Raw genomic sequence first — 19,726 nt, forward strand, 5'->3', positions numbered from 1 at the left:
GTCCAACAGTCTGCTGTCAAACACTGTAATGACAGAGTTGTTCTTCCCATTCTGCATTATCACAACATTTTTAACTTAACTAGATCAGCATATTAGTTGAATTGCTAGATGGCTTAATTAATTTGATGATGCCAATTTTGCCTACTTGACTAACTGCTTCCTTACTTTCATGCTGCTCAGACATGCCACCTCTCCGAAACAAGCAAATACAGGACATGGCTCCTCCTGATTAGAACAACATTAACTTGATTATTTCAAGAAGGAACAGTTTCATATGAATACTAACCTACAGTACTGATGTTCTTCAAATTTTACTAACAAAACAAGTTACATTTCATTAAACAGACATTATGACTCTGTAATAACTTTTGCATGACTACAGAAGTGTTATAAAGACATTCAAAACTGACAGGCTGACTATACTGTTATTACACTTTATGTAACATATATGTGACATTCATTATTCAATACTTAGCTACAGCCTTCTTCAACAAGAGGGCTTCTTGTGAATATTAACAGCAAATCAGACTCCAGATCAAATACTAACAATCTGGGCAGTTCTGATATGCAAGTGTCATCTATGACTTCCTACATGGAACCCCTTAGCTGCTCTCCATAGTTTACAGTCTAGGAAGATCATTCAATGGTTCAGTGAAACTATATGTAAACTCAGGGTCTATATATACCATTTAAGAGTTTGCCTACTTGTCGATCCTGATGAAAATGTAATATTCTTAAACCATTGATTTAAATCCCTTTAAATGTATCCAAATCAGTCATACATCTTATACATATGCATAAGGAATTCCACAGCCTCCCTGCTCTATGATGCAAGAAAAAGCTTTTCAGTGTAAAGCTAACAGTGGAGAAACTAACCATAAATTGTTGTTCCTTGTGTTGACACTGAGAATTACAAATTCAGTACCCCATGTTGCTGCCTCAGCCTCATCATATCAGCATTTGTGAACTAAAATTAAATCACCTCTAAGTAATCTGTAACCTATCAAAAAGAGGGAAAGATGTTTGAGTTTCTCACAACAGGATAAATGACAGTCAGCCTACCTATCATGTGATGGTCTTCTGAATGCACTCAAGCTTTTTCAAAATAGAGGCTTTCAGTGCTCAAAAAGAGGCACAATACTCTGTTATTGGGCCTGTGCTAGATGTATAAACGCCCCAACAAGATGTCTTTGCCTCTACTGAAAATTGCCTCTACTGAAAAACATTGTAAGATGTTTTTAATAAGCCCATAGCATTTTCTAATTATCAGTTTTATTTGCTCATCTAATTTCATTGTAGAGTCCACCAGTATTCCCAAGTCCTTAACCATGCTGGTGGATCAGAAGATATATTTATCCAGTGCGTATGGGTACATGAGGTTATTTGATCCAGGGTGAATCACCATACACTTACTGATGTTAAACCCCATTCCCTTGTTTCTTATCCATGTAGTTAAGCTGTCCAAACTACTACTAAGGGAATGACTGGTAGTTGGCGCAGATGTTAAGGTTGTGAGCTGTAGTTCCTGTGGCACAGGGTTTGATTCCCTTGGCCCATGTCTGCCTACTGTGTGATGTTGAACAAATCACTTAAATAGACATTGCTATCGGGCCACCCCTGAAAAGGGACTATCTGCCCACTTAGTCTACCTTGTTAAGAAACACATATTATTATTATCATTATTATTATAGAGTTGGGGTTGGCGTACTGGTTAAGATGTATTCTTTATAGACGTAAGGTGTAGGGTTTGATTCTCAAATGGAATAATTGGCTAAGCTTAAAATGACTTGCAAGGGCAATTAGTCTAGTACTAACCTATGAACCTATGAATGATTATCTTCAGTGCAGGTGACTATGGAACCTATTTTAAAGTCACTAGCAAATTTGCTGAACCCCACATTTTATGATATTGGGCAGTCCAACATCAACAAGCCAGAAAGAAAGGGACCTAAAAAAGATCCTTTTGGAATACGTTTACCAACAGACTTGTAGTTCAAATAACAATTTTTAATTCTATACTTCTAATTTAACAACTAGGTAGTAACCCATCTCATCACATATGGATTAATATTGGTCTGACACATAATGTCAATGAAAACTGCATGTGGGACTAAGTCAAATGTTTTTGCAAAATGTAAGCATACAGTGTTTGACAGCCAAACACAGGTCAATGGAATTCATACTCTTCTCATAAAAACTAATTAGATTAGACATTATGGAACACCTGGGTAGAAAGTCATATTGGTTGATATCAGAGCTAAAATCAAACATGAATTTGAGTGACAAACACATATCACGCTCAAAACATTTCCCCAGGAAAAAAGTAAGGCTAATCAGTCTGTAGTTATCAGTAGACATTCTAGGATTACTTTTCTGTATAGGGATGACAACAGCCTCTTTTGAGATGGATGGAATGTAGCCTTGTGTTACAGACCTCAGAAAAAAGTAGGTTAAGCAAGGCAATAATTCCTCCGCTTCAGGAAAAAATCATTTAGACCAGCGGTCTCCAACCTTTTTTGCACCAAGGACTAGTTTCATGTAAGATAATTTTCCATGGACCGGCCATCATGTGCACATAATAAAATACATACTATTTGTTTATTTATTTATTTGACATCTGTTTACCGGGGAGGCCCAACTGCACTAGAAGTCCATTTTCAGCCGAGACCCAGGGATTAAAGCTCCAAAGTACAATAAAAAGACAACTGGCAATAACTACCAAAAAAAAGTGTACATTCTGCTTAAAAGCATAGCATTCATCTACTGTGGTCGAGAGGTACGTAAACCTAATGGCAACCTTATTGACTTTCTAAGTTTATAACAGCAATATTTAAAATCTGTCCCTATTATTTGGCTTTGTCCAGCATACCTCTCAACTGTACAGATTTTCACAGAATGTCCAGATTTTTGCCTCATATTTTTAGTCTGTTTCTCATACAATTGCTGTTTTCTGGCAAATCACTGGCAGATCATTGAGGTTTGAAGTCAGAAAATGACAGACAGTTGAGTTGTAGACTTCATACCCTTCTGAAAATACATGCTAATGCAAAACCTGTATTTCTATCTACTTTCTAAGTTTGTTAGAGCAGTACTTAAAAGTGTCCCTATTTTGGGGCCTTTGTCCCCCCCAGTATTTTTGGCTTTGTCCAGATTTCTTGCGTTAAGAGGTTGAGAGGTATGACACAGTCCAGATTTATTGTGCGAGAGGTTGAGTGGGATGGTCGAGAGGTACAAACCTAATGGCAATCTTATTGACTTTTTATTTATTTATTTGACATTTGTTGACAGGATTAATCTGACTGGGCAGGTGCCTTTTTTCAGCAGAAACCCGAGGAGAAAAGCTCTAATTTGTAAAGTATGAAAAGTGCAAGATAATAACTGTTAAGATAAAGTAATGACTTTCTATTTTTATAAAAGCAATATTTAAAATCTGTCCTATTATTTGTGGCTCTGTCCAGATTTATTGTGGAAAAGGATGAGGGGTATGATCGAGAGGTATGCAAATGGCATGCAAACCACAAACCTCATTGCTGCTGCTACCAGGGATCTATCTATCTCTCTCTCTCTCTCACACACACACACACACACACACACACACACACACACACACACACACACACACACACACACACACACACACACACACACACACACACACATTCTCTTTTGCATTCATGCTGGCATTCCCTCACACACACAGACAGAAACATACACACACACACACACACACACACACACACACACACACACACACACACACACACACATACACAGACTCTTCTACTTTCATGCAGGCATTCACTCACACACAGACAGAAACATACACACACACATGCACACACTTTCTTTGGTTTTATTTTACACTCGCTAAACAGCAAAAGAGCTGTTTAGAGAGTGTAAAATATCATCTCGATCAATCTCACTGCTCACTCTTTCTCATACACACACAGTCTCTTCTTCTTTCACACACAAATACATTCTGCTTTCATGCACACATTCACTCATACATGCAGATAGACACATAAACACACTCATGCACATACATACACACATTTACTTTTTTGTTTCACTCCATGCCTGGCTGTCTTGTGCCAGTCCACAGCCCAGTGGTTGGAGACTGCTGATTTAGACCCTTTGGGCCAGCTGCAGATTTAGACTTGATGTTTAATAATGCCCTTCTTATTATATCAACATCTGTACTATTGGGCAAATACCACTGAGGATAACTGGGTCTGGATTAATAGAGTTGTTGGCATATGATCCAGTTTTGGTAAAAATATTGACCAGATCCTTAGGATCAATAATGAAACTGTCATCCATTTTTAGGGAGACTCTAGATGTTTCATCAAGGGCATGCAGATGCTTAAACATGGCTTTATGACTGTCAGTAGCATTTATAGCCAATGTTACTTCATACTCAGATGACATTTTATTAACCAATTTCGAGGTTGTTTTACTCTATTATACTTTGGCCTATTATCCAGACAGGATTAGGCTTAATGTATCTCCATAGTCTTTTCTTCCTACACTTAAAATGTGAAAGCCTACCATTCTACCATGGCGGATAGTTACTGCTAGCCCTGGCAGCATTACCAGTAAGCAAAAATTGTTTTATCAAGTTGTCAATAAAGTCATAGAGCTTAATATAGCTCTACTATATAATCAAAGTAAACTGGCAAGATTCTTCATTCCATGATATAATTTTGGAAATGACAACAAAATCAGAGTGATAGAATTTCCTAGTAATTTCCTCAGTTAGTCATATAATGTAAGTTGGGAGAAATTTCAAAAATAAACACAGACGATCAAACCTCACTACTCAGTGCTCTGTGGGACAGAACAAAGTGTTTAGTTTGTTATTTACCAACATCAGATCCAAAATATTATCACCCCTGGTACTTTTCTTCACTATTTGTGAATAGACATTATATAAACTCTGCTCTAGTAACCTATTTTTAGTTTTGGATGATGATATAGGTCAATCAATTTCTGAAGCATTGAAATCATCAGCAATAATATCAAATTTAATGGGAAAACAATTGCCAATTAAATTACATAGATTGAGGTCTGAATCAGAGGAGAAGTCAGGAGGTCAAAAGAATAATGCTACAATGTGTCTTAAGACAATGTGCCTTGTGTTAAGACAAGCCAACTTCTAAAACAACTGTTGGAACTTCAGAAGACACATTGTGGTAAGATAATAATGATCCATACCTACTGTTCACTTGTATTTATACCCATCCTTGTCTTGTTTACTTTGGTAGAAGTAGATACTGGTTTAATTTTTTGATTAAATCAAGACTTGGTGATGAACAAAATGTCTAAACAATCATCTGCCATTTTAGCTTCCAATCTGGACAGTTTGTTATTCAAACTCCTGGTTTTGGTATGTAAATATTCAAGTTTGATGCTGTTATCCCACTAATTACTCTTGGGATAGCCCTAAAGAAAAACACTAATTTTGCCAATAAACTTTCCAATACACAGTAACCCTGGTTGCTGAGATGCAGTTTTATCCCTACAAAACTAAACAGATTTAGCTTCAAACTGTTCCCATAAGAATATTACCTTCACAGAATTTTTAAATACTCATTTCTAATAAAGTTTGTAAACAATCTTGTTTGTACCTTAACTACACCACTGAATGTAGGGACTAGAAAAAAAATCACAAAGCACTAACTAGAAACTATAAGCTTGACTGAGTTTGACAAGTCACCCACTGCCTTAGAGATCATTTATCTGAAAGTCCATAAGCAACCTTCATTCAAGTCAATGAATTGTTTCTTTTGAGCTAAGGTACTTGTGGATAAGTGCAAGAAAGTAAAATAATAGGATAATAAAAAAAAAAAACTTACTCCATAAAATATTCCACTGTTGACATATTCTGTTTTATTCTGAATCAAGACAATGACCTTCTGGCACTATGAAAAAAAAGAAAAACAAAAAAAAATTTAAATCAAATAAAATAAATCTATAAATCTCTGTTTATTTCCCTTACTTTTTTTCTGTTGTTAACCAGGCAAGCAGGTTGTTCCAGAACATCCTTTTCTAATCCAACCTGAGAGATGCAATAAAGTACAATTCAAGAAATAACAATACAGGTACATCAATACATGTGACATAAGCAATGGATATAAAAGAAACTGGCGTGGGTCATGGGTGCTCAGATCTGACATCAGAGCGTCAGGGTATACATGCCCAACAACAACCATCACCCAAACCATATAACCATGCCAAACCTGCTAAAATGCCCTGTAATATTGCAGTGGCAAATCCAGCCCTAGACTTAGAATAAAGAGGAAGGTGGTAATGCTTGGAAAAGTATGTACTGAACTCCAAGTGGCTGCTTCCAAAATATCTTTGTAGCTACCCCTTAGAAAGGCAGTAGAAGTGGCAGTAGCTCTAGTGGAATGAGGTCTGATTCAGCCGGAATCTCCTTACCAATAACAGAAAGAAATACAAAACCAATCCATTTAGAAATAGTTTGTTTTGAAACAGGTTTTCCTGAGAACCCAAAGCAAAAGAAACAAACAACTGCTGAGACTGCCTGAACCCTTGGTTCTGCTCAAATAATAACTGTGAATATCCAAAGTATGCAAACAAATGAATAGTTTGGTTCAAGGCCACACTAGAAACCACTTTAGGCATAAAGGAAGGATTGGGCCTGTAATTCAGAAACCCTTCTTGCAGAGGTAATGGCCAACAAAAAGCAGTCTTCCATGATAAATACTTTAACCTCGGCCGTAGCTGCAGGCTCAAATCTTATGTTCTTTGCCCTCTAAGAAATTGCTTAAACAAAGGATGAAAATAAAGCACGGTCACAGTCATAGTGAGCAGAAATGGCTGCAGCATGAACCTTTATCGAGGAGAAAGACAAACCCTTGTCGAATAACTCAGTAAGATATTGAAGAGAAAGACTTAAATGCTGGAAACTTCAAAGTCCTTAAAGAAAAAAGGGTCTAAAACAGAATATGCCAGGCTGTGAGATGCAGAGACTGAATCTTGACATTGAGGAAGTGATTGCCTCCTGAGACAAAAGATGTGGAATCAAAGGCAGAGGCCATGGAGGCCCCCGCACCAAACTCCTCAGTAGCAGAATCATGGATGGCTTGTCTTTAACTGAATGATAGAGCATCCACCTTCCAAGCTGTGGGATGAAACATTTGTGCAAAACTTTGGCAACTGGTAATTTAGTGGAGAAGCGAACAGATCTATGTCTGGAGTCCCCATAACACTGTCAACTTTTGAAACACATGAGGATCCAGTTTCCACTCGTGAGGATCCACAATTTGTCTGCTCAACACATCCGCTAAGGAGTTCTGTGCTCCTGGTAGAAACCTTGCCTGAAGATTGAGGTGTAAACTGAGAGCAGTCTCCCACAAAATCATCGCTTTGTTGATGTACCACATGACAGTAGTGTTGTCTGTTTGAATCAACACCTGTCGAAAGCCATCAATGCAAATTGGACTGCTAACATCTCCTTCAAGTTGATATGCAAATGTTGAAGTCTGACAGGCCACGTGTCTTGCACCCATTTTCCATTGTTTAGGTGACATTCCTGAGCCCACCACAAAAATTCTTTCTGAATGCAAGGTATTATCTGAATGACAGTGTCTAGATCTTGGCAGTGTTGTGTCCATACATTTTGAGATACCATTGAAGCTTCCTCATATGCAGTTTAGCATTGGGAAGCACCAGAATACAAGATGCCATGAACCCCAAGGCTTGAAGGACTGTCCTTGCAGTCAGCTTGGACTGTAGAGACATTTGATGGAAATAAGAGAAAGGCTTCTTTGTTTGTCGGCCATCTGGGAAGCTGTATTCAGTCTCACACCCAGAAAGCACATGTCCTGAGAGGGTACTAGACTGGACTTTATTCAGAATACCCTAGGCATCTTAACACTACCATCACATACTGTAGATGATGCAGAAGTTCGTCTTTGTGTTGTGCAATAATCAGGCAATCGTCCAAATAAGGATAAATCTGTATTCCTCTTAACCTGAAAAAGGCTATCACTGGAGCCAGAACCTTTGTGAACACTCTAGGCGCAGTAGATAAGCCAAAGGCAATGCAGAGAACTGATAATGTAAATTTCAGGTACCTCCTGCAACTGGGCCTGATAGGAACATGAAGATAAGCCTCTTTGAGATCCAGAGTTACCATCCAGTGATCTTTTCCCAACAGAGGTAAAAGCTGTTGTAACGTCAGCATTTTGAACTTTGGAATGTCCAGATAAGTGTTGAGGATAGATAAATCCAAAATTGGTGGTACTAGAAACAGTCGAGAATAAAATCCTAGTCCCACTTCTGACAGAGGAACTGGCTGTATAGCTCCTATTTGAAGAAGTAAAGAAATCTGCTTGTGAGCCTCTATCCTGGCATGCCTTTGAAAGGAGGCAAAGTATGGAAATAGAACTTGTAGCCTCGGTTTATAATGTCCAATACCCATTTGTCCTGGGTGACTAAAAGCCAGTTTTGCTTGAAGAGTGCTAACTTTCCTCGCAAAGGAGCTGCCAGGGAAGAAGAATCTGGCAGCTGGAAAAGCAGGTCATTGGGCCTTGCAGATTGTGCAGGTGAACTCCAAGTTCTAGGCCTGAATGTACTGTGAGCTCTGCCAGACTGAGAAGAAGAAGGGTAGGTCCACCCTTAGTAGGCCGATTTCTACTAAACTTAGGAGGTTGAACCTGCAAAAATCTTTAACAGTCTGCATTGACTTAGACTTGTCTTCCATTTTCTTCAAAGGGCATCCAGAATTCTAGTTTTAACATGCGAACTGAACCAGTGGCAGCCACCCTAGAAGAGGCCTGTACAGCATCAAAACCACACTGCAAAGAATGCTTACCCACCTGTTCAGAGACATGTACTAAATCTTGCAATTCTTTACACTCTATGCCCTCTGCCAAAGCATCCACTTTAGATTTTAGCTGAGAAAGGAGGAAATTCTGATACTTCAACATATGAAACTGGCAATTTAAAGCCCTCATTGCTAAAGTAAAAGAGGTATACACCTTCTTACCCCATCTATCCAAAGCTCTAGCTTCCTTATCTAGAGGAACCGGATTCTTTACAACAGATGACTAATAGTTTCTGGGTCCGCCCTAGGACTCTTATACAGATATTTATGAGCCTCAGGCACCCTGTAATACCTGTCCGGTTTAACTGGCGCAGGAGGCAAAGAATCTGAATAAGGGGGAAAATCTTGAATATCTTCAGCAGAAGAGTCTGAGTCATCTGAGGCCTGATCCAAACTTTCCAACTCTGGCTCCACCCTGGGCCTCTTATCAGGAGGGGGCATAGAACCTCTAATTAAAGAAATCAAATCTTCTGCCATTTTAAGCATGTGCTTTTTAGGCACAGACCCTGAAGTACCTGGAGGGACACCAGAGGAAGGCAAAACAGACCTGCCCTTAGAAGAAGCCTTAGAAATAGTAGCAGAAGGCCTAACCACCTTAGGCATAGAAGGGAGAACAGTAACCTGAGAGGCCCCTTCAGCTTGACCTGACTCCTGTGAGGCCACATCCTGCAAAATCAAAGTTTCCCCTGAGACTCAACAGAAACTTCAGCGGATCCACCTGCTCCACTGTAGTTTCTGCAGGAGGCGTCCAAAACGGACGAATCAACCTGTCTAGGTTTCAAGGATTTGTCTTAGGATCCGACGCATAGTATAATAACACGCTTACCAAAGACTAACCTAGCACAATCTAACCTTCTTTTATAGTGCGCTATTAAACCTAGCACAAAACCGTCCCAAACAAGGAAAGAGAGTGATAATCCCTATGCGGTATCTGTTTCCCACAAGAAATACAATTATTCACTTTTTCTGACATCCGGAATTAACTGAGGCAAGAAAAAAAAATATTGCATCGGACCATGCGCTGATGTCAGATCTGACGCCCATGACCGACGTCAGCCTAATACTTCCGACCGAGGACAGCAGACTACCCCATATGTAAGGACTGCAGCAATGTGAGATGAAGAACATCCATAAGACTATGCTAATCTCAAGTACTCTACTTAAGTATCATATTTAAAGCTTTACAATAAGTATGGCTAAGAAATCAGAAACAAACAAAAAACAAAACTGCTGTTACATTATCAAACTAGGTAGCAGTCAAAAGTTCATAATAAAAAGGGTTATACTAAAAGAAAAAAAATAGCCAAGCATAAAAAGTACTGGTCAGAATAATTTTTACCCCAGTAGTGTTTAACACTGTGACAAACAAAGGCAACTCCTCCCTCCCATCCCTCCCTTTTACTTGATGTCCAATTAGCTTCATAGTCTGTACAAAGACAAAATCAGTTTACAGCAAATGTTTTGAGTTATAGTTAGAGACTGTTGACATTTAACTTTGCTGACAGATAAACAAGTTATTTCTTGGATCCATTCACCATGCTTGGTGATGGCATATTGTTTCCACAGGTTTACTATCATGTACTCGAAACAGGTGGTCGAGTCCTGCTATGCTCAAAACCATTAAGCAAAATTCAGAATACCAAATTCCAGTATAACGAATACAAATAACGAACCTCAGAACTCCATACCACTGAAGGCAGGAACAAGTGTTATCATGGGTCCAGATGGGGAGGAATGTTGGACAGCTGGTAATATCAGCTTTCAACATTACAATGTTCACAATTCAGGACTCACACATGTGGACTTGACCACCTGTGTGTCAAGTACATGACCATTTCCATAGTTTTAGTAAAATAAATAAACCTTATAAAGCTATCATATTAATTCATCCTTAATGTTTTTTAGTAATCCCAGAATGAAAGAGTCCTAAAGAACAAGACTTTCTAGTGAAAGAAATGTTCATATCTAATGTAACCTAATGTAGGTTTGCAGCAAAGCATACCATTTCTTATATATTTTGCACTTTACTGCATAACTACAACATATGTTCAAGAGAACATCTCCTAACAAACCATATTTAGGACCACAAATTGCTATGTCAATGATGCCGCTCAATCTCTCAGTGCAAAAAGCTGGACAAAGCCCAAAATAATTGGGGACAAAGCCCCAAAAACAGGGACAGATTTTAAATATCGCTCTTCTACATTTAGAAAGTTGCTAGAATAACATGAATTGTGTTAGCATCCATTTTCTGAAGGATATGAATTCTGGAACTCAAATGTCAGTCCTCAATGATTTGCCAGAAAGCCACAATTTCTATGAGGAACAGACCAAAAATATGAGGCAAAACGCTGGACATTCTGTGAAAATCTGGACAATTAAGAGGTATGGCTCCAACATACATTTTTGTTAATAAATTTAATAAAGTTAATGCCATGTTTTTAGTCTCACAAATTTTAAATGAGATATGGGAGTTGCCTAGAAAGATGAGTGCCATTCAGTCAAAGTGTAGTGTATTCTGTTTATGCCATACCAGTAAATATGTCCACTTTTTGTGGGTAAGCTCTCTGACAAAGTACTTAATAAAGACCCAAGACTTTAAGACAATACAGATTTCACATTCTATTTCCACAATCCAATCAGACTTTATGGTCTGTCTCAGCCATCATAGATAAAAGACTCCTTCTCCTAAACCTAACTAGTTTACTATCAGGGTTTAAGTTACATGATTTATATTTGTGTAATTTAATAATGAAGGAAGCCATTCTAGGAATACAAGTGAATGTGAAGCTAAGGTTATTAATAACTTAGCCAGATCCTTTGGCAAAAAGAACTTATGACCCAGGCAAACCACTTTTTATTATTGGCTTGGACACCTGCTGGAGCTGGCAGGGGGAAGGAAAGAGTGATGCAGTATCATTGGCTTTTCTCTCTTTTGGGGGAGGGACATGTGCCGAAGATGCATAGTCCCTTAGTAGAGTCCCTGGTGCAGACCAGTGACCACATAGGAGTGCTAGCTACTGGGGGGCATAGGGCAGTCTTGAGGGTTTATGTCACTTGTGGAAGTCAGTGATACACCATATCCCAGCTCATGTTACTGGGAAAAAGTCCTGAGCGTATGATTAAAAATAAGAACCTCCCCCCATGTTGTAAATGACATCCCTGTCTCAGTCACCTCTTGCCCCTGAAGAAGGAGAAATGAATAGGTCAGCTGGGTGTGGAGGGGGGCTGATGGTTGGCAGGCAATGAGGGGAAAAAAGGCTGAAAAAAAAAAAGATTATTAATAATTTTGCAGATGTGTAGCACTTCCATAAGGGCAGGGTCAGAGACTGCCCTGCAGGCTAAGCACAAGTCACCTCTCAGCAGCATGTAAGATACAGAGTACAGTGACAGGACTTTCAGTCCATCCATGCAAGATATGGTTTGGAGGCCCTGAATTTACTTTGTGAGAAACCTCTGTCATCTCTCCAGCTGCTGCAAGTGTCTGGTGAGATACATGCAAAAGTGGGCATTGTGCTTAATCAGTGGTCTACCGTGGGTCAAGTACAGTGCAGTTATAACATCCTTAGACATGGATGCAATGCCCTTACTTGTAAGATGCGCAATATAGAGGCTTTCCTTACCACTGTGGAGACATGGTAATCGAAGTTTAGATTTCTATCAACCTGAGTCTCAAGTCTCTCACCACTGGGTTTGAGCTTAGGGGGAGTGCTGTCAATATTGTAATTATCAAGGCATTCCTCTTTGCCAAAGGGGATAATAATGCACTTTTTTGCATTTAGTTTTAGTCTGTGGCTTTGGCACCAATCATTCTTCTGTGTTAGCCACTTCTGTAATATGTTAACATCACTGAGGGTCTCAATGATTGCACCAAATTTGCAAACATCAGTAAACCTGGTAAGCCACAGGCCATCTACTTTGGCCTGAATTTTTGAAAATTAGATTCCAAACAGTAATGGGCCCAGTACAGATCCTTGTGGTATGGCACTGGTAACTGGTCTACTGGTAGACATGGAGTCCCCAACTTTAACAATGTAAGTTCTGTCTGCAAGCTAGTTGGCTACCCATCTAGTGATGTAAGGGTTAATCCCCAGATGGGTGTGTTTCTCAATGATGCCTGAGTGGGAAATTGTGTCAAAAGCCTTGGCTAGGTCGAGACAGGTGGTATGCACTGCCTTACCTTCATCCAAGCCTTTGGTGACATTCCTCAAAGAAATCTACCAGGTTTACAAAGCATGATCTACCCTTAACAAAGCCAAACCAGGTTGGGTCAAGAGTTGGAAGTTCACCTTTGTCATTGTTGATAAGGTTCATTATTCTATCCATGCATGGCCTTGCAAATGAGGATGGTTAGGCTTATGGGTATATAGTTTCCAGGGTTGGTTGATGGGCCCCTGTGTGCAAGGGATTACTGTTGCTGTTCTCCACTCTGCTGGAACATAGCCAGTTCTCAGACTATGGTTAAGACAGCACCAAGTGGTTTCGCTAGGTCTTGTTTTAGACTGCTAAGAAAGCAGCCATGTTTTTGGCCTTGCAGAGCAAAAATATGACTTGCTTCCTAGACACTAGGGAGGGGACTAGTGTCATGAATGGTTTGGGGTATGCCTGGTGGGAAAAGGGGAGCAAAGTCTGTGCCAAATCTGTTGGCTAACAGGTTGTCAATTTCCTCAGATGCCGAGTGAGTGGTACCATCCACAACTAGTTTAGCACATAGCTGGGCATTCCCTTTTAGATTTCTGACATAGCTAAAGAATGCCTTATGGTTATCCTTAGCTAGGGATGCAATTTTAGTTTCATAATTAGCTTTAGAGGACTTTACAAGTAGGAATTTTTTTTCTCTGCTGAGTCAGTTCCCTCTTACTCTTAGACATCAGTTTCTTCCTCTTGTTATATAACCTATTTATACATGAGGTCCACCAGGGTGGCTTGTTTTTTTCAGGAGGACCTGGTTTTGATCCGGTCAGGTACAACCGAGTCTATGCAGTTGTTTAGGTGTTTATACAAGGCATCTGCTTACACCTTTGCAAAGGAGTCATTGTTGGCTGAGTTTGCAGGGGATTTGAAACATTTTATACTATTGCTTAGTAAGCTATAGTTAGTTTTGAAAAAATGTTTTAGTTTTATTGTTCCTGTAGGGATGTCAGATCCGAAAGTTACTTCAAACGAGACTGATTTATGGTCTGACCTTACCAGGGAGGGTACCACACTAGGGGGAGCAGTGCCCCCTATGTTGTTGAATACTAAGTCTAGGATATTTGAACCCCGTGTGGGGGTGCTGACTATCTGTTCCAGGGCATTTGTACTGACAAAGTCCAAGAACCTCTGGGTGATCATGTCTGTGCTCATGTATGTCACCAAATCGATGGAAGGATAGTTGAAATCTCCCACGACCAAGGTGTTTGGCTGTATGGTGAGTGACTCCAGTAGGTCCAAGTAGGCAGCATGTTTCTCTTGGCTCATGGTGGGGACCTATAGCTAACAATGATGTGGTAGGGTACTTTGCCTATAGTTAGTTGGACCTGGAGTAGCTCAAGAGAGTCACACTGTTTAACCAGTCTCTATTTTTTTCTGACATTACCTAAAAAAAGCCACAGTGGGGGAAGTAGGAGCCTTTGTCAGTATCCAAAAGCCAAGAGTAGACAGGTGCAGACTATCTCTGGTAAAGCAGCATGGACTGTCAACCATGTCCACTCAGGCTAATAAATACTAGATCCCCCTGGATTGACACCAGAAGCCAAGCCAATTGTTGAAGTCTATCATTTTTTTGTCTATATTGTGGCATCATCCTGTGTGAAGGTAAAATGCTGCCTAGGGCTAGGATCATACCTGCCTGGGACACATAATCTGAGATTTCAGTCATATCTCTCTTCATATAGTCCAGACAGGTACATCTCAAGTAATTCACTCCAACATGGATTGTGACAGAGTCATAACGGTACTTGCTGTTGAGCGACTTGAGTGCATGTGTGATTTGATGGATCCTGACACCTGACAGGCAGATGACCATGACCTTCTCCTTGTCCAGCCTGCCAAGGGGAACATCTGTATGTCTCACTATTGAGTCACCTATGACCAAGATATTTGGTCTTGAGGTGTTCTGCCTTAGGGGTTTATTTGCTGAGACACTGGTATGTGTGTTGTTATGTGTAGTGGATTTTATTTGTGTTCCGGTATGATTGAATGGTTTACACTTGGGAGGTTTCTGTCCTTTTGGTAGGCTCGTAGTGAGCACCTCTGCATATCTGGGTTTATGTGTTGTGACTTTATCTTTTGTAATAGGAGAGGAGTATATGCTGACAACCTGTTTGATGTCTTAGCTGTTGCTACATGAAAGGATTGATTCAAGTTTCATGGTATATTTACCTCTCTCATATACTGTATTACTTTGTTTTAGGAGTAAGTTGTTGTCAGTATACATAAGGCAATTACTACATTGCCTCAGGATGCCCATGTCAATCAGGATGTCCAGAGAAATGTTGGGGAAGTGACTGTCCATTGTAGCAGATTAAAACCATAAGTACCATTCAGGAGTGAGCAAGTTAGATCAGCTTTTGCTCTAACAAGGGGACTTATTATACTGAGAATTAGGTTTGAAAAAGTACAACAATGCTGATCAGTGCTCGGCTGAGCTGCCCGCAGTGTATTAATGTGCAGCTGAGTTGCCCGCAGAGCAACAGGGAAGCTTGGGAAGGTTCTACTGACAGATATCTATGGAAAAATTGCATTTCCAAGTGTTTGTGTCTATGCAGGGCATCACTAACCCCGTTGCATAGTGCGCAGCAACGAGCAAATGCGAGGCTTAAATACAGGTGGAAATAAATAGTTTTAAGACAAACTACCAATGGGAAAGCCCCACACTGAGCCTTTCTCCAGTAATCCCCAACTCAGATGGGTCCTGAGCTACACACTTCTGCCACAAGGGTGCACAGAGGCCCTCTTAATGTAAGATGGCTGGTTTTAATGCTCAAGTGATACCAAACAGTCTAGTTTCAGCAAGTCTGAATCTAGCCTAAGCTACATAAGGCTAAAACTCCAAAGTGCAGAATAAAGTCTCAACAGCAAAATAGCAAAAATGAGACAGCAATTTAATTAAATACAGTTCTCAAAGTGCAATACAGGCTTAAAATATACTTATTTTTCAGTTGTTTGCAGCAGATGTCTTGGATTTCAGTTAAGATGCACTCCAGACCTCTGGCTAAAGTCGCCAAACACTGAGCAGCTCCAGTAAATGTAATACTTCCAGAGTAACTCCTCCAAAGATTATTGGCAGCTGGTGAAGAAGGCAATATGTAAGTCATAGCTCTGACATTTCCTCCAACAGTGTTTTAGTTTCAATGTGGTGTTTCTTAGCTCTAACTGTAGCTTTGACACCCTCTGGTTACAACAGTTTGAAAGTAGCCATTTAAACTCTGGATTGGGGTTTGAAGTGTTGTTTATAACATAAAAATCCAAGATTTTATAAGCCAAAAAGTCACAAGTTTTCTTGCTGCAAAGTGTGTTTCTCTGTTGCAACGAAAGAAGTTTCTTGAAAAGCTGGAACATGATCAACCAAACTAAAAGACTACTAAACGTGAACTCTAGATACAAAGGAGTCAACATTTCAAAGAAATCAGGCTGAGAATAATCTATGAACTGAAGTACATTAACATTGCACTGTTTACTTATACCATGGAAAATTCTTCAAGAGTCCAAGAAATTACAAAATCCACATTACTCTAGAGAAGAGCATCATTCTCTTTTTAGTGTTTGGACAGTTTATCACCTAATCTAACTTGATTAAGTGCTGCATTACAGTCCTGCCAGAATAAGGCATCTTTTATTTCATTGTGGATATCTTGTGTCCAAATTTTGTTATAAAGGAAGGAAAGGACTGATAGTGATCACATTATGAACCTAAGAGTGTGCTAACATCTCTGCTGGACCTCTTGACCATATTGAATCTTTATTTTATGTTTCTTCATCTCCTAGTGAATTACATGAACTATCAATGAATAAAAGTGCACCACAGCTGGCTTGGCTCCTTCAAAGTAGATAAAGGGATATGGGCTCCACTTCAAAATCCTTTTATTATCTACAATAATATGTCTTCTCTATATAAACCAAACATTGATCTGAAAGTTTCTAAGTGGATGCCTGAACTGTAAAATGTTATTATTTATTCCATTAATATTACTGGATAAGTTTGACAGAAGTTCTCCATGAGGTTTGTAACATACAGACTGGGCTGATCTTATGCAGAATCACAATTTCCACTTATCCACAAAACCACAAAAAATATTTACAAACTGAAGGCAGTAGCAAAAAAATCCCACATAAAGGAATTGGAAGGCCTCTTTTCAAAGCAAGAAGAAAAAGGAAACCACAAAGCTAGGACTGGGACACATCTGTGATGTCCCAACATACTCCCCAGCTGCGCAGAATTTTTGAGAATATCAAGATTTTTGCTCCATATTTTTGGTCATAAAATATGTGGTTTTCTGGCAAACCATTGAGGGCAGCAGTCACTAAATAATGACAGACATTTGAGTTTCAGACTCATATCCTTCAGAAAATATACATTAATACACAACCTGTTATTGCAGCAACTTTTTACATTTATAAGAGCAATATTTACAGTCTGTCCCTGATTTTGTATCTTTGCTTACACACACACACACACACACTTATATTTTGGCTTTTTCCAGAGTTCTTGAGCAAAGAAGTTGAGAGAAATGGTCCCACCCCACCCAAAAGTTTCCAGCTATGTCAGGAGGGACTCCCACCAGGGAATTAACTCATGAGCTGAGAACACAGTTCAGTGTGAAGTGGTAAGATCTCTCTCTCAAACATGTCCTACACAACCTCTCAGCAAATAATATTATAGGAACACTCTTCCCGTGTAACCTACAGTAACTAAATATTGAGAGTTAATGATGCTAAACTACACAAGACAGTTAATTTCATACATTTCCTAAAAAGAATAAAGGATATCATTCTGTATATCTCAAGTCATGTAGACTGGAGTTACTTGGCTGAACAAATAGCAGCAACACAAATATGACATCCAACAAAATATGATAAAGGCACATTTCCAAAGAAGTGCCAATTCTACAATAAATCTCGTTCACGTAAGGAGGAATGATTATAGCTTACATCATGTGGAGGTATCATATATGACAAGATTAGGAACAGAAGTCCATCATATTCAAATGAAATTCTCTCATACCGCAGTCAAGGAATATACAAGTTCCATTTAGCCCACATATGCAGCAAGGTCTGCAGTAAATCCACAGCAACAAAATTATTTTGCAAGAAACATCAGGTATAGAATGACAAGACTATGGCAGTGACATAAGACCCCCCCCCCCCCGCCAAAGAAAAAGTATTTGACATTGAACTACATTATTCATGAGCAATGGGCTTAGCCTTAGTTTTACAGAGGATATCTGTAACCTTCCTTTTATAGGTTCATAGGTAAGTACTAGGCTAGGTGCCCTTGTGGGCCACTTCAAGCCTAGCCAGTTTCCTTGTTTGTGCTTGAATTAACCTATCCCATTTGGTTAGAGATTGACCTTACCTATCCCCGTGGTTGATAATTACATATTAGCCATAATGAAAATAACTGGGATCATACCACAGATAATTTGAGTGGACCCATTCATAGGATATAGCATTTAGGAACTGTCTCTGTCCATTAGTAGTATACGGGGCAGTTCTGGGATAAATTTTCTGCTTCCCATACACAGATCCAAGATGTGCTTGAATATGAACAGGGATGAACTTTCTTTATTTGGATGGGGAGACTGTTCCAGTGCAGTGGTCTTCTCTGAAAGACGTACCTGTCTGTCCAAATCATTCTGCTAATGTTGCAGAGGAGGTTTAGATCACCAGACTGACTATTTCAGATGCCATCTGACTTGCTGATGTGCAGAAAATCCATCAGTATTGGGTCAGAGGATGCCTTGTATGACAGACACAGGTCACTTCTTAGCAGTCTGTAGAATACTGACAGGGCTTTGAGTCGGTCTATTTAGGACATGTTGTTTAGGCCTTGTATACTTTTAGTAAGGTATCTCTGTGGGCATTCCAGTTGTCGCATGTGTCCGGAGAGATACATGCCAAAAGAAACATTATACTCAATGAATGGTTTAATGATGGCTGAGTAAATGAAAAAGAATATTGAATATTATAAGGCTTTCTTCTGGTAAACAATGTATCCTTAGCAGGCTTGTGTCTGGTTTGCATGTCCCTAGAAGACAAAGAGAAATGGCTTCGAGAAAGTGTTTCCTGAAAGCATTCAAGCATTTTCTTAGCTGGGAGAGCTATAAAGATAAGACAAAACCAGACAGCCCTTACAGGCATGGAAAATCTGAAGGTAATGCTACTCAATGCTAGAAGTCTAAACCTCAAAATGCACTCTCTCGAGGCACTCCTAAAAATGGAGTCCATCAATATCTGTGCAGTAACTGAGACCTGGTTCAAGGCTCCAGAGAGCACCCCTGCAATATGAGGCTACAACTCTTACCACACTTTTCGGCCACTAAACCAAGACCGAAACAATAAAGGTGAAGGCTTGTCCATATTCACCAAGGAAATTCACACCTCCAGGCTAGTTGCCCAACACAATGCATCTGAAATTCTCCAGGTGCAACTAACACTAGGTAAGACTGCAATCCAAACTGTAGCTTGCTACAGATCCCCCACCATGCCCAAAGATTCTCACTACACCTTTCTAAACATACTGAAAAATATTAACATGCAACCAAACACCCTAATACTGGGTAATTTCAACTACCCTGCCATTAACTGGGAAAACTACTCGGGTACCAACTCCTTTTCCCAACGGTTCTTGGAATTCATAAATTCCAATGCCCTGGATCAACTAATCCATTG

The 19,726-nt window shown here is 39.6% G+C and overlaps 1 protein-coding gene across 1 annotated transcript in view; it reads right to left on the reverse strand.

Moving 5' to 3' along the window:
* The window catches only part of COMMD6 (COMM domain containing 6), a 393,895-nt gene that overhangs the window by 128,524 nt on the left and 245,645 nt on the right, over positions 1–19,726 (reverse strand). Inside the window, exon 3 of the mRNA XM_044072903.1 lies at positions 5,856–5,921. Within this exon, the coding sequence (XP_043928838.1) occupies positions 5,856–5,921 (66 nt within the window). The remainder of the gene's footprint in view (positions 1–5,855; positions 5,922–19,726) is intronic.

The sequence above is a fragment of the Protopterus annectens genome, chromosome 5.part1 (genome assembly GCF_019279795.1).
Source record: "Protopterus annectens isolate FY-2018-M chromosome 5.part1, PAN1.0, whole genome shotgun sequence".
In the NCBI taxonomy this organism is placed as follows: Eukaryota; Metazoa; Chordata; order Ceratodontiformes; family Protopteridae; genus Protopterus; species Protopterus annectens.